This window comes from Trichomycterus rosablanca, chromosome 11 (assembly GCF_030014385.1).
Source record: "Trichomycterus rosablanca isolate fTriRos1 chromosome 11, fTriRos1.hap1, whole genome shotgun sequence".
NCBI lineage: Eukaryota > Metazoa > Chordata > Actinopteri > Siluriformes > Trichomycteridae > Trichomycterus > Trichomycterus rosablanca.
In genome coordinates, this window is record NC_085998.1 from 1,815,176 (window position 1) to 1,830,175 (window position 15,000).

At 47.0% G+C, this 15,000-nt stretch overlaps 1 protein-coding gene across 1 annotated transcript in view; it reads right to left on the reverse strand.

The window, feature by feature from the left end:
• fgf7 (fibroblast growth factor 7) overlaps positions 1-6,373 on the reverse strand; it is a 12,209-nt gene extending 5,836 nt beyond the window's left edge. The window contains exon 1 of the mRNA XM_063004864.1: positions 6,085-6,373. Coding sequence (XP_062860934.1) covers positions 6,085-6,373 — 289 coding nt within the window. The remainder of the gene's footprint in view (positions 1-6,084) is intronic.
• Positions 6,374-15,000: the final 8,627 nt, after the last annotated feature.

A 15,000-nucleotide genomic window follows, 5' to 3' on the forward strand; every position in this document is an offset into this window, starting at 1 on the left:
TAATGTATAAATAATGTTAAATATTAATAATATAATAACAATTATAAAATAATGTTTTTAAATAATAAATACTAATGATAATATAATAATAATTATAAAATAATAATTTAAAATAATATTTTAAATAAAAAGTTTTTAATAATTATAATATTATAAAATTGCAAAGTTTAAAAAATTATTTCTATAATATAATAGCAATCATAAAATACTGTTTTTAAATAATATAATAAATGTTTTATGTAATATTTTATAATAATATAATAAAATTGAAACGTTTTTAAATAATAATTTAAATAGTAATAATAAAATAATATAGTTTTAAAAAACTATTTAATTTAAGACAATCGGGGTCTCCAGCAGCGGAAGAGGAACTGGCTATGACTAAATCAGGAGGAGAATGTAGAGGTTCCTGACAGAGATTTCAGGATGATGGGGGTATCTCTGTGGGTTTTATGGGTCTTTTGGAACACCCGGTTTGTTGTAGTGCTGTTATTTTGTATCGTGACTCACGCTGCTGGTTTTTGAGGGTTTTCTTGCACGTTATGTGATTTGGGACGCGGCCCATGGCTGCAGGTTTTACTGGCGTTCCTGAGAACAGTAGAACACAAAACCCACCGTGTTCTTTTCTCAGACTCTCCAGAATCCCCCTGCACATTTGTAAATCATCTGGATGTGTGTGTGTGTGTGTGTGTGTGTGTGTGATTTACTGGTCCTTCCTCTTCAGGAAGTAATTACGCGGCTCTGATGAGTGGGTTCACACATTAAACACTTAACCCCAGCGGAGCTCCTCCGGAGTGTGGTCAGTGTTTAATGTGTGGTCAGTGTTTAATGTGTGGTCAGTGTTCGGACCTGTCAGGCCGCACGCGCGCCGCCATCTGGAAATCATTCCCAAATAAAAATACAGAGGAAAAATATAAAAGCTAAACATTATCGGCGGAACAGTAGAGAGTGTGAGAGTTTAATCCCATTACACTGTCCTATTGCCCAGCGTCTCAACAGTTCTACATCACACCAAACATGGAACCTGAGAGCACAAGACTCTGGAACCATAGGTCTATCAGAGCATGGGACTCTGGAACAATAGAACTCTGGAAACCAGACTCTGGAAACCGGACTCTGGAACCATAGGACTCTCCCCAGAACATAGAACTCTGGAACCATAGGACTATCAGAGCATAGGACTCTGGAAACCGGACTCTGGAGCCATAGGACTCTCAGAACATAGGACTCTGGAACCATAGGTCTATCAGAGCATAGGATTCTGGAACCATAGGACTCTGGAATCATAGGTCTATCAGAGCATAGGACTCTGGAACCATAGGTCTATCAGAGCATAGGACTCTAGAACCATAGGACTCTGGAACCATAGGTCTATCAGAGCATAGGACTCTGGAACCATAGGACTCTGGAACCATAGGTCTATCAGAGCATAGGACTCTAGAACCATAGGTCTATCAGAGCATAGGACTCTGAAACCATAGGACTCTGGAGCCATAGGTCTATCAGAGCATAGGACTCTGGAACCATAGGACTCTAGAACCATAGGTCTATCAGAGCATAGGACTGTGGAACCATAGGACTCTAGAACCATAGGTCTATCAGAGCATAGGACTCTGGAACCATAGGACTCTGGCACCATAAGTCTATCAGAGCATAGGACTCTGGAACCATAGGACTCTGGAACCATAGGTCTATCAGAGCATAGGACTCTGGAACCATATGTCTCTTAGAACATAGGAAGCAGAACTCTGGAACCACAAGTTTCTCAGAGCCCAGGACTCGGTAAGCTGGACTCTGGAACCATTGGTCTTTCAGAACATAGGACTAGAACTGGGAACATAGGATTTAGGAAACCTAGAACATAGGAACCACAGGTCTCTTAGAACATATGACTCTGAAAATGCGAAGACTGTGAGAACACAGGACTGTCTGATTTTTGGAACTTAAAATATCAGACTTACAGAAAACATTAGACCCTTGGAACACAGGACTCTGTAACCATAGAACTCTGAAAACTGGATTATGGAACCATAGGTCACTCAGAATATAGGACTCTGGAAGCAGAACTCTGGAACTCTCAGAACATAGGACTGTGGAAAGAAGACTCTGTCTACCTAGGGCTCATTAGACTGTTACTGAATGAAAACCTACAAGAAGACGCCTCAGTAAACAGATTAATCCATCAAAGCTACTTTGAGACCATCAGTCCACACAGTTTTGACAGAGTCTTTGACTCTTGACAGATCATGTGCACTACTATTCCACCAGAGGAACCACTGATCCACCTGGACAAACCAGAACTGGATCTCAGAACCCAAGAGTGTTCCAGTCGATCCTTTCTGTGTTTCTTGATCAAGAGAGTCTAGTGGTTATTAAGTGTGATGATCTTATGGTTCCCACTGACACGCCTCTTCAAGTCTAATCAGATTTGGGGCTTTCAGCCTCAACCAGGAACTTCTGGACAACACTCCTTCTTACCCATCTTCTCCTTATACCCATCACCCTTTTGGTGCAATGGAATGAAAATCTGGAGAACACAAGACACTGGGAGTGTAGGACTAGAACCTATGACCTTTTTGGCCAAATAGTGTCTGTGGACGACCAACCATAAGCTTGTTGGACATGGAGTCTTTTCTCCCTGCAGCCTCTTCTCTTCCATGAATGCTTTCATGCCTATTTAGAAAAGCAGAAGAGCATTTGTGGGGTCAGGAACCAGCTCACAATCACTGTTCCGATTCATCCCAAAGGCGAATCTTCAGGCCACCTGGCTTTGTGTGGCTGAAGATCCCACAGAAGAACACAGTTTATTAGTATCCAGAACCTTACGTTTATCTCAGCCTCGGCACACGTTCCTATCGTCTGGCGTTCAGGATTGCCCGTCACTACAATACCCAGCATGCACTGCACACGAATACATCATACTTGTCGTGTCTTCTTGGGGAACATGATCCTCTAGCGTGAGAGGAGCCGAGCGAGCCGACACGAGAAGCCCAAGATGATTTGCAACAATTGGAGTTGAAAAGATGGATACACCCAGATGTGCACACACACACACACACACACGCACACACACACACACACTCACACACACACTCACACACACACGGAGTCTTTGCGCCAAGCAGCCCAGTGCACGCACATAACCAATAAATCATCCAATCATATTTAATAGTTGAAGGGTCTGCGGGTCACTATAGAAACCACACACACACACACACACACACACACACACACACACACACACACACACATTTCCACACTTTCATTAAAATGACATCACGTTGTTATCATGGAACTCCAGACCGCCGAGCTCATCCATCATGTCGTGATGTGACGAGCGGGAAACTCCATCTACGGACGACGGGTCGAGGTCGGGGCAGATAGCAGGTACACGACCAAAAGTATTCGGACGCCTGACCAGGAGCTTGTCGGACGTCCCGTTTCAGAGTGTGTGACCTCAACTCTATTAAACACCTGTGGGATGAACTGGACCACCGACCGTGATCCAGATCTTCTTCTTAGTCATCAGCGTCTGACGCTCTTGGAGTAAATTGGCACAAATTCCCACACACACCAAAATTTTACATTTACATTTACATTTTCAGCATTTAGCAGACGCTTTTATCCAAAGCGACTTACACAATGAGCGGAACACGATGAGCAATTGAGGGTTAAGGGCCTTGCTCAGGGACCCAACGGTGGCAACTTGGTGGTGGCGGGGCTTGAACCGGCAACCTTCTGCTTACTAGTCCAGTACCTTAACCACTGAGCTATCACTGGTGCCCAAAATTTTGTGGACAAGCCTACCCAGAAGCGAGCAGGTTGGATGGGACGTCCAGCGTCCAGCTCATGGTCAGCTTCCTCCAAAAGTATTCGGACGCCTGATCATTTCGGACGTCCCGTTTCAAAAACAAACTGTATTAAAACAGAGTGACCCTCTATGAGTGACCTCAACTCTATTCAGCACCTGTGGGATGAATTGGACCACCGACTGTGATCCAGATCTTCTTGTTCATCATCAGCGTCTGACGCTCTTTGAGTAAATGGGCACAAATTCCCACAGACGACAAAGTCATGTGGACGAGCCTACCCAGAAGAGAGCAGTCTGTATGGGACGTCCAGCGAGCTCATGGTCAGCTTCCTCATATGTGCACTAAATGGCCAAAAGTATTCGGACGCTTGACCCTGAGCTTGTCGGACGTCCCGTTTCAAAAACAAATGTTATTAAAACAGAGTGACCCTCTGTGTGTGACGTCAACTCTATTCAGCACCTGTGGGATGAATCGGACCACTGACTCTGATCCAGATCTTCCTTTTCGTCATCAGTATCTGACGCTCTTTGAGTAAATTGGCACAAATTCCCACACACGCCAAAATCTTGTAGACAAGCCTACTCAGAAGAGAGCAGTCTGGATGGGACGTCCAGCGAGCTCATGGTCAGCTTCCTCCAAAAGTATTCGGACGCCTGATCGTGAGCTTGTCGTACTAGAACTACAGCCGCTCTTCTGAGGAGCTTCTCACACGACTTTGAAGTGTCTCTGTGTGTGGGAATTTGTGCCCGTCCAGTCAAACGTTGGCGTTCCGGTTCATCCCAGAGCTGTCGAGTCGGGGCTCTGTGCAGTTTCTTGGTGTTTAAACCAAGTCTTTATAGAGGAACAGGAAAGGACCTTCCCTAAACTGTTGCTGTATATTATATAGTCAGATGTGTGGAGGACTTCCAGTGACCTGCACGGAGCCCTGACCTCAATCCCAGCGAAACCACAGAACACTGAAAGCGATTCGAGCAACTGTGGGGTCGGGGCCTTGCTCCGGGGCCCCAACAGTGGCAGCTTGGTAGAGATGGGGACCTTTAGATCACAGTACCTTAACCAGTGTGCCACCTATACCCGTGGACACCTTTGGAATGAACTGGAACCACCAAAGTGGTGCAGCGGTCAGTTACGCCAACCCACCACGGCTAAGACTCGAACCAAGGTTCGAACCTCAGCGGTGCTATCAGCCAGCCAGGCGTCCACCAGAACATGTTTGTCTACTGTATATCAGAAAGGTAGGAGAGGTGGTCAAAGCCCTGCTAAGGATTGTCCAGTGGTACCAGACCTGAGGTGACTCTACCAGGAGAATGCGGCGATGAAAAGTACCTCAGTACCCGACCTCACAAAGTGTCTAGGTTCTCACACACACACACACACACACACACACACACTGAATCTGGAAGACCTTTTGTTTCCTTCATTAAGATTCCTGCTCTCGCGGCGGTGGAGAACTGTTTGTGCTAGCGCAGCACCTGTTTCCCTTCAGCTCCGCCGTCTCTGGTTTTCCAGCACGATGGTGCGCTCGGATGTTCTGCCCTTACACTGGGATTATTGCCCTTTTTGGGGTGGTATCCCAGGGCAACCAGGAATGCCCCCATCCTATACCAGGGTGTATTCCTGCCCGCCGTTTTCAGGGAGCACCACACCAAGACCAAGATCCGACCAAGATTAGACCGGTAGTGGAAATGAATGAATGAATGAATGACCCATTCCTTTTTGCCCTGGGATACCACCCCAACACTGATGGTTTGGGGTGGTATCCCAGGGCAACCAGGAATGGGTTGTTTTGAAGGTAATGCAACAATATGAAAAAATCATTCATTCATCCTTTAACCTTGGTCAGACTGGTACAGGACGCCAATCCATCACAGCAAGGGGCAACTCGGAGCAGCCAATCCACCTTCCTCATGTTTCAGAACATCCCATAACCCCGTGCCACATGCCACCCTACACCTATACCTACATAAACATCCATGCTCTTGGGCACTAGGATTCGTCACGTGACCCACCACCCTGTCTCTAAGAAAGAACGTGAAAGAACAAAAGTATGTGGACACCAAGAAGCTCTAAGCAAGGTGTGGAGTTTTGAGGAAATTTAAGCTCAGGAGGTCACAGTCGATGTTCCAGTTCATCCCATTCTGTCAGGCCATGTCTCACTCCATAAGGACCTGACCTGACCTGACAGGGGCAAAGCCATATTATAAAGGGTGTTCACATACTTTTGGCACATAGCTTGTCGTCGTGTGTGTGTGTGTGTGTGTGTTGTGCTTACTGTAGCCGTTGCTGGGGTCCTGCGTGCCGTTGACGTTGCCGCTGTCGTCCACGGTGAGGAACCACTGCGTGCTGCTGTAGAGGCGGCGGATTCGCACGTCCCCGCCCTCCATGTAGTCGTAGTTCCGAGTGGTGCGTTCGTGCTTGGCGCAGTCGGACAGTCCCGAGGGCTCGTCGGAGGCCCCGACCCCTCCGCAGGCCCCGCTCACCCCGCCCAGCCACAGCAACACTCGCAGGTAAAGCCCGCACACCCGGTCTGGCCGTTTACACCCCACCGTCCATCTGTGCATCATAAAGCACTGCTGAGGGAAAGCACACGCCGCATAGTGATGAGAGAGGAATCCCCCCCCCCCCAGCGAGTCGATGGAACGGCGCTCCAAACGTCACGTCCAGAAGCTCCGAGTTTCACTCTGATTACGTCTGAGTTACTCCAAAGTTTACCAAGATGTTCAGAGCTTAAATGGTTCTACACATCCATCCAGTCGTACCTGTGAGTTATATCACTGGTCCTTCAATTTGTGCTCACTAACTGTTCCAAGTGTTTCGAGGATCTCTCCAGTTGTACCTGTCAGTTGTTCCTCAGGTCCCTCAATTCCTCCTTGTCGGTTGTTCCACAGGTACCTCCAATTCTAACCGCCAAGTGTTTCGAGGGTCCCTCAATTCGTACTAGTCAACTGTTCCACAGGTCCCTCAATACATGCTGTTCAACTGTTCCACAGGTACCTCCAATTCTAAGTCCTGGTCAGTTGTTCCACAGGTCCTTCAATTCTAGCCCACCAAACTGTTCCACAGGTCCTTCAATTCTAAGTGCCAAGTGTTTCGAGGGTCCTGGTCAGTTGTTCCACAGGTCCCTCTAGTTGTACCTGTCAACTGTTCCACAGGTCCCTCCAGTTGTACCTGTAAGATACTCCACAGGTCCTTCAATTCTAACCGTCAAGTGTTTCAAGGGTCCCTCAATTTGCGCCCGTCAACTGCTCCACAGGTCCTTCAATTTGTCCTGGTCAGTTGTTCTTCAGGTCCCTTCACAGGTCCTTCAATTCTAACCGTCTAGTGTTTTGAGTGTCCCTCAATTCGTACCTGTCAACTGTTCCACAGGTCCCCAAATTCTAACCGTCAAGCGTTTAAGGGGTCCCTCAATTTGTGCCCGTCAGTTATTCGACAAGTCCCGCCAGTTGTACCTGTCAGCTGTTCCTCAGGTCCCTTAATTTGTGCCTGACAACTGTTCCAAAGGTTCCTCAATTGGTACCTGTCAACTCTTCCACAGGTCCCTTCAGTTCTACCTGTCAGCTGCTCCACAGGTCCCTCAATTTGTCCTTGTCAACTGTTCCACAGGTTCCTCAGTTTGCGCCCATCAACTGTTCCACAGGTCCTTCAATTCGTCCTGGTCAGTTGTTCAACAGGTCCCTCAATTTGTGCCCATCAGCTGTTCCACAGGTCCCTAAATTCGGGCCTGTCAGTTATTCCACAAGTCCCTTAATTCGCGCCCGTCAGGTGTTTCACAAGTCCCTTAATTTGTCCTGGTCAGTTGTTCCTCAGGTTCCTCCAAGTCTAGTGTTTCGAGGGTCGCTCCATTTGTTTCTGTCAGTTGTTCCACAGTTCACATCCAAGCGTAGATGTCAGTCGCGCCAAGCTCACCTTCCACTCCTAGCTGTTAAAGCCAGTTGTGACTCTGGAATAAGATGCTGGAAGACAGAATCCACTTCACTTGCTGCTGGAAGAACGAGGCTCTGAAATATCAGATTCAGTCTCTTCAAACGGGGCTCCTGTGGATGAACCTGGTTCTTCTGGGTATAGAGGTGCTCACCAAGAGTCGGTGTACCTCTTACTCCGTCCGAGTCTGTAGTATAAGGTAAATCTGCAACAGAGATCCCAGTTAATCAAACCTAAGCGCCTCAGTAGCAGTGATGGGAACTCTGGGTGATTTGGTGTGTGTGTGAGCCGTTCACCATCGGTGTTATCTAAGGACAGCTTCTGATCGGTCCCGTCTGAGGGGAAGAAACCGAAATGGAACTCACGTGGGTTCCTGCGGAGCGGCTGCCGAGGCTGATACTCCCAGACGGAGTGTAAATCGTACCGAGGGAGTGTGTGTGTGTGTGTGTGTGTGAGTTCGGGAAGTGTGTGTGCACGCTGTCGGCATCCTCCAGTGTTTGGGGGGCTCTGATAAACGCTCGCTGACCTCACGCTGCTACAATTACGCCTCCACCACTCAGAGAGAGGGACGGGGGACGAGACGGGGGACGGGACCGCGGGCGGGGAGGTGTGTGTGTGTGTTTGTGTGTGTGTGTGTGTGTGTGTGTGTGTTGTACATGGTAGTAACATGATTTCTAAGCAGTGGTGATTCTTTACAGGTTCTCGTAGTGGGCGGCTCCACGTTACACAAGACAGAAATGTGGGATTAACTGAAGTGGTAAAAAAAGCGTATTTATTTATTTATGTATTTATTTATTTATTTTATTTATTTTATTTATTTTATTTATTTTATTTATGTATTTATTTATTTATTTATTTTTATTTAATTTAATTTAATTTATTTGTTTTATTTTATTTGTTCCACTGGTCATTTCAGTACCCGTCAGTTGTTCCACTGGTCTTTTCAATACCCGTCAGTTGTTCCACTGGTCAGTTCAGTACCCGTCAGTTATTCCACTGGTCATTTCAGTACCTGTCAGTTATTCCACTGGTCAGTTCAGTACCCGTCAGTTATTCCACTGGTCATTTCAGTACCCGTCAGTTGTTCCACCGGTCATTTCAGTATCTGTCAGTTATTCCACTGGTCAGTTCAGTACCCGTCAGTTATTCCACTGGTCATTTCAGTATATGTCAGTTGTTCCACTGGTCATTTCAGTATCTGTCAGTTGTTCCACTGGTCATTTCAGTATCTGTCAGTTATTCCACTGGTCATTTCAGTATTTGTCAGTTATTCCACTGGTCATTTCAGTATATGTCAGTTGTTCCACTGGTCATTTCAGTATCTGTCAGTTGTTCCACTGGTCATTTCAGTATCTGTCAGTTATTCCACTGGTCATTTCAGTATTTGTCAGTTATTCCACTGGTCATTTCAGTATCTGTCAGTTGATCCACTGGTCATTTTAGTATGTCAGTTGTTCCACTGGTAATTTCAGTACCTGTCAGTTATTCCACTGGTCATTTCAGTATTTGTCAGTTATTCCACTGGTCATTTCAGTATCTGTCAGTTGTTCCACTGGTCATTTCAGTATCTGTCAGTTGTTCCACTGGTCATTTCAGTATGTCAGTTGTTCCACTGGTCATTTCAGTACCTGTCAGTTATTCCACTGGTCATTTCAGTATTTGTCAGTTATTCCACTGGTCATTTCAGTATCTGTCAGTTGTTCCACTGGTCATTTCAGTATGTCAGTTGTTCCACTGGTCATTTCAGTACCTGTCAGTTATTCCACTGGTCATTTCAGTATTTGTCAGTTATTCCACTGGTCATTTCAGTATTTGTCAGTTATTCCACTGGTCATTTCAGTATCTGTCAGTTGTTCCACTGGTCATTTCAGTATGTCAGTTGTTCCACTGGTCATTTCAGTACCTGTCAGTTATTCCACTGGTCATTTCAGTATTTGTCAGTTATTCCACTGGTCATTTCAGTACCTGTCAGTTGTTCCACTGGTCATTTCAGTACCTGTCAGTTGTTCCACAGATCCCCTCAGTGTGTGTGTGTGTGTGTGTGTAGATAATCAGAGGCTGGAGGTTCTTTCACTTCCTGTTTTTGTATTTAGGACGATGATTTACTGAGTCTCACATCTGCACTTCAAACACCTCTCACCCCCCTCCAACACCTCTCACCCCCCTCCAACACCTCTCACCCCCCTCCAACACCTCTCACCCCCTCCAACACCTCTCACCCCCCTCCAACACCTCTCACCCCCCTCCAACACCTCTCACCCCCTCCAACACCTCTCACCTCCCTCTCACCCCCTCCAACACCTCTCACCTCCCTCTCACCCCCTCCAACACCTCTCACCCCCCTCCAACACCTCTCACCCCCCTCCAACACCTCTCACCCCCCTCCAACACCTCTCACCCCCCTCCAACACCTCTCACCTCCCTCCCCCCCTCCAACACCTCTCACCTCCCTCCAACACCTCTCACCTCCCTCCAACACCTCTCACCTCCCTCTCACCCCCCTCCAACACCTCTCACCTCCCTCCAACACCTCTCACCTCCCTCCCCCCCTCCAACACCTCTCACCTTCCTCCAACACCTCTCACCTCCCTCCCCCCCTCCAACACCTCTCACCTCCCTCCAACACCTCTCACCTCCCTCTCACCCCCTCCAACACCTCTCACCCCCCTCCAACACCTCTCACCCCCCTCCAACACCTCTCACCTCCCTCTCACCCCCTCCAACACCTCTCACCCCCCTCCAACACCTCTCACCCCCCTCCAACACCTCTCACCTCCCTCCCCCCCTCCAACACCTCTCACCCCCCTCCAACACCTCTCACCTCCCTCTCACCCCCTCCAACACCTCTCACCCCCCTCCAACACCTCTCACCCCCCTCCAACACCTCTCACCTCCCTCTCACCCCCCTCCAACACCTCTCACCTCCCTCTCACCCCCTCCAACACCTCTCACCTCCCTCTCACCCCCTCCAACACCTCTCACCTCCCTCCAACACCTCTCACCTCCCTCTCACCCCCTCCAACACCTCTCACCCCCTCCAACACCTCTCACCTCCCTCTCACCCCCTCCAACACCTCTCACCTCCCTCTCACCCCCTCCAACACCTCTCACCTCCCTCTGTCATTCCCTCCAACACCCTCAAATATTGGGAAAGCACCCGCACTAGCTCACACCACCCACCGTACCGCGCTGATTGATTAGTCTGTGTTCCGGTTCATCCCAGAGCTGTTGAGTGGGGCTGAGGTCAGGTCTCTGTGCAGGACCTTCCACTAAATCACAGACGTAAAGCGTGACTGGACTCGGCTGGACGCCCCCTCCCTACTCCTGAGACTCTGCAGATACCCCCGGCTCAGGCGGAGCCTCATTACAGTAAATATTTGCAGATGAGCTTTAAATAGCAAAGCATTTAATCCTGAGATTTATCAGAGAGCCAGAGGCGGATTTTGAGATGCTCTAAGGAGATCTGAGACCGAGAGAGAACTCAAACACTCGTAAATCAAAACTACAGCTCAAAAAAACGCTCCTGTCATCATCACTCAGCACGCGCTACCCTCAAAACCACCGACCGCACTCAATTACTGTAGTTTTACCGCGTGTTTACATACACTAATAATCTGATCCGCAATGTTAACGTTTATATACAGCGGTACCTTGAAACTGGACATCAGTCTTCTGGGAGTGGCGTCAAGTTCTAATGGTTTGAGGTTCCAATAGTTTGGAGTTCTAATGGTTTGGAGTTCAGACGGCTTGAAGTTCAAATGGTTTAGTGTTCCAATAGCTTAGAGTTCCACTGGTTTGGAGTTCTAATGGTTTGGAGTTCTAATGGTTTGGAGTTCTAATGGTTTGGAGTTCAGACGGCTTGAAGTTCAAATGGTTTAGTGTTCCAATAGCTTAGAGTTCCACTGGTTTGGAGTTCTAATGGTTTGGAGTTCTAATGGTTTGGAGTTCTAATGGTTTGGAGTTCCACTGGTTTGGAGTTCCACTGGTTTGGAGTTCTAATGGTTTGGAGTTCCAATAGTTTGGAGTTCCACTGGTTTGGATTTCTAATAGTTTGGAGTTCTAATATTTTGGAGTTCTAATGGTTTGGAGTTTTAATAGTTTGAAGCTCCAATGGTTTGGAGTTCTAATAGTTTGGAGTTTTAATAGTTTAGAGTTCAGACGGCTTGAAGTTCCAATAGTTTGGAGTTCCACTGGTTTGGAGTTCCAATGGTTTGGAGTTCTAATGGTTTGGAGTTCTAATGGTTTGGAGTTCTAATGGTTTGGAGTTCCACAGTTTTGAGTTTTAATGGTTTGGAGTTCCAATGGTTTAGAGTTTTAATGGTTTGGAGTTCTAATGGTTTGGAGTTCCAATAGTTTAGAGTTCTAATAGTTTGGAGTTCTAATGGTTTGGAGTTCTAATGGTTTGGAGTTCTAATGGTTTGGAGTTCTAATGGTTTGGAGTTCCAATAGTTTGGAGTTCCAATAGTTTGGAGTTCTAATAGTTTGGAGTTCTAATGGTTTGGAGTTCTAATGGTTTGGGGTTTCAATGGTTTAGAGTTTTAATGGTTTGGAGTTCTAATGGGTTGGAGTTCCAATAGTTTGGAGTTCTAATAGTTTGGAGTTCTAATAGTTTGGAGTTCTAATAGTTTGGAGTTCTAATGGTTTGGGGTTCCAATGGTTTAGAGTTCTAATGGTTTAGAGTTCCAACAGTTTGGAGTCCCAATGGTTTGGAGCAGTGGGTCTCCAGCACTGAAGCTAAGAAAGGTTATTATCATGCTAGTTTTGTCTTTACCTTCGTGTGACCCTTGACCCTCCCAGTTCCCCGGCGCGACTCCACCAGATGCTGACGGTCTCACAGCTCGTTTGGTTTACAGTGTTAATAAGTAAGTGCGACAGATCAAAGCGACCCGGGTCGAGCGTGAGTTCCTGCGCTGATCCTCGTGGAAGAGGAGCAGATTGTTCAGCTGTAGTTGGAACACTGGGCGCTTTAATGAGGAGGTACGAGGCTCTAGTGTTCTAGCTCTGTAGTTTATAACCGGTGATCTGAGACGACACGCGTGAGAACCTGATAGAAACCATCAACAAGCCCAGACGAGTTTTTCTGCATTTTTTCTCGCAGTCATAGCCAGTTCCTCTCCCTGTGCTGGAGACCCCGATGGTGTACAAGGAGGGTATATTCTCCTGACACGCCCTTGTTCACCCGTACTTCAGTGGATCGGCGTGAGGTCAGTCTCTGATCTCCACGTTCCTCCACTTCTGTACTAACCAGGGTCCTTACACAGCGCAGAAGACCCCGCCCACTTTTTATTCCCGTCTTTTCCCACCCAGTAGACTAGCGGATGATTTTGTCTGCTGCACTGTCCGCACTGCCAATTGTTGCCTGCTAGGGGGCGCCCAGCTGACCAGTAGCGGAGCTGAGATTAAAACTTGGAGAGTCCAGAATCCCGCCACTGGTACTGGTGGTGCTGATGATCACATGGACAAAGGAAAAGCCTGAAAGAACGCTTTGAAATCATCCTCTCAAGCTACGTTCACATCTCCCAGTGATGTTCAGAGAGCCCTGAAGCCCCTCTAGTGTTGTCTTGGCTCTATGCTTTGGGTCATTGTTGTGTTGAAAGTTGTTGTATTTGGCTGCATTCATCCATCTCTCAAATCCTACCAGTCTTTCTGTCCCTGCCGCTGAGAAGCACCTCTATAGCATGATGCTACCACCACCATGTTTCACTGTAAGGTGATCTGCAGTGCCTGGTGCTCACTGTTCTGGCCAAAGAGTCTCCTCAGTCCAGAGATTCTTTTTCAAATGTATTTACTTACTTTTAGTTTTAGAGTGACCGCTGGGTTCTTCCTTATCTTCTTGACCAAGACCCTTCTTACCCGCCTGGGAAAGTGTAAGAACCACCTAGCAAATCGCTTCCGACTAGACAAGCTGCCATAACCGACTTTTACAGCAACTGTCTAAATTTAAGCGGCGCTAAATTAGTGTGGAATTTAAGCTTCTCCGGGACGCTCACGGTCCGACCGGAAGCAGATTGGACACCGCTGGACAACCCCCCCACCCCCACCCCCACCCCCACTCCTGAGACTCATTTCCAACGATGATTTGGAGTTCAGACGACTTGAAGTTCGAATGATTTAGAGTTTCAATAGCTTACAGTTCCACTGGTTTGAAGTTCTAATGGTTTAGAGTTCCAGTGGTTTAGAGTTCTAATGGTTTAGAGTTCCAATAGCTTAGAGTTCCAGTGGTTTAGAGTTCTAATGGTTTAGAGTTCCAATAGCTTAGAGTTCCAGTGGTTTAGAGTTCTAATGGTTTAGAGTTCCAATAGCTTAGAGTTCCAGTGGTTTAGAGTTCTAATGGTTTAGAGTTCCAATAGCTTAGAGTTCCAATGGTTTGGAGTTCTAATGGTTTGGAGTTCCAGTGGTTTGGGGTTCCACTGGTTTGGAGTTCCAGTGGTTTGGAGTTGTAATGGTTTGGAATTTTAATGGTTTAGAGTTCCAATGGTTTGGAGTTCCAGTAGTTTGGAGTTCTAATAGTTTGGAGTTCCAATGGTTTGGAGTTCCAGTAGTTTGGAGTTCTAATGGTTTGGAGTTCCAACGGCTTGGAGTTCCAATGGTTTGGGGTTCCACTGGTTTGGAGTTCTAATGGTTTGAAGTTCTAATAGTTTGGAGTTCCAACAGCTTGAAGTTCTAATAGTTTGGAGTTCCAACAGCTTGAAGTTCTAATAGTTTGGAGTTCCAATGGTTTGGAGTTCCAGTAGTTTGTAGTTCCAATGACGGTTCCTCCGTCCTCATGGACCCTTATAGACCAAATTGCGGCAGGTAGTTCTGGACACATCTCAGGAAAACGTAAAGTAAACAGGATGTTAATCAGAGGTTTCAGTTGTTGGTGTTTTTGTCATGAAGAACGGGATAAACTGCCCAAATCCAGCTGTGCAGAAGATGCCAAAACGTATCTAAGAAAAGTTTATGTGTAAAATACTTTAGGAGACGTCGTTCTGGGTGATGCAGCGGAGCCTAGAATGGAATCCCCAACACAAGGCGTCTGAATACTTTCTAGGCTCCACTGCAGGCGACTGAACTCCATCAATCCTGACAAGTAGATTGAGCACAGATCCGGGCGGAGTCGATCCAAAAGCTCCTCGATGATCAAAAGTCTCTAATCAAGGTGGAGAAATAAGCCAGAGGAAGGAAGTCCGTCCTACACGGAGACAAAACCCAGATCCACCAGCGAATTCCTGAACGGGTGACTCTCCCGGTGTCTGTGGAGTAAGGTCACCATTAAGTCGTCTAC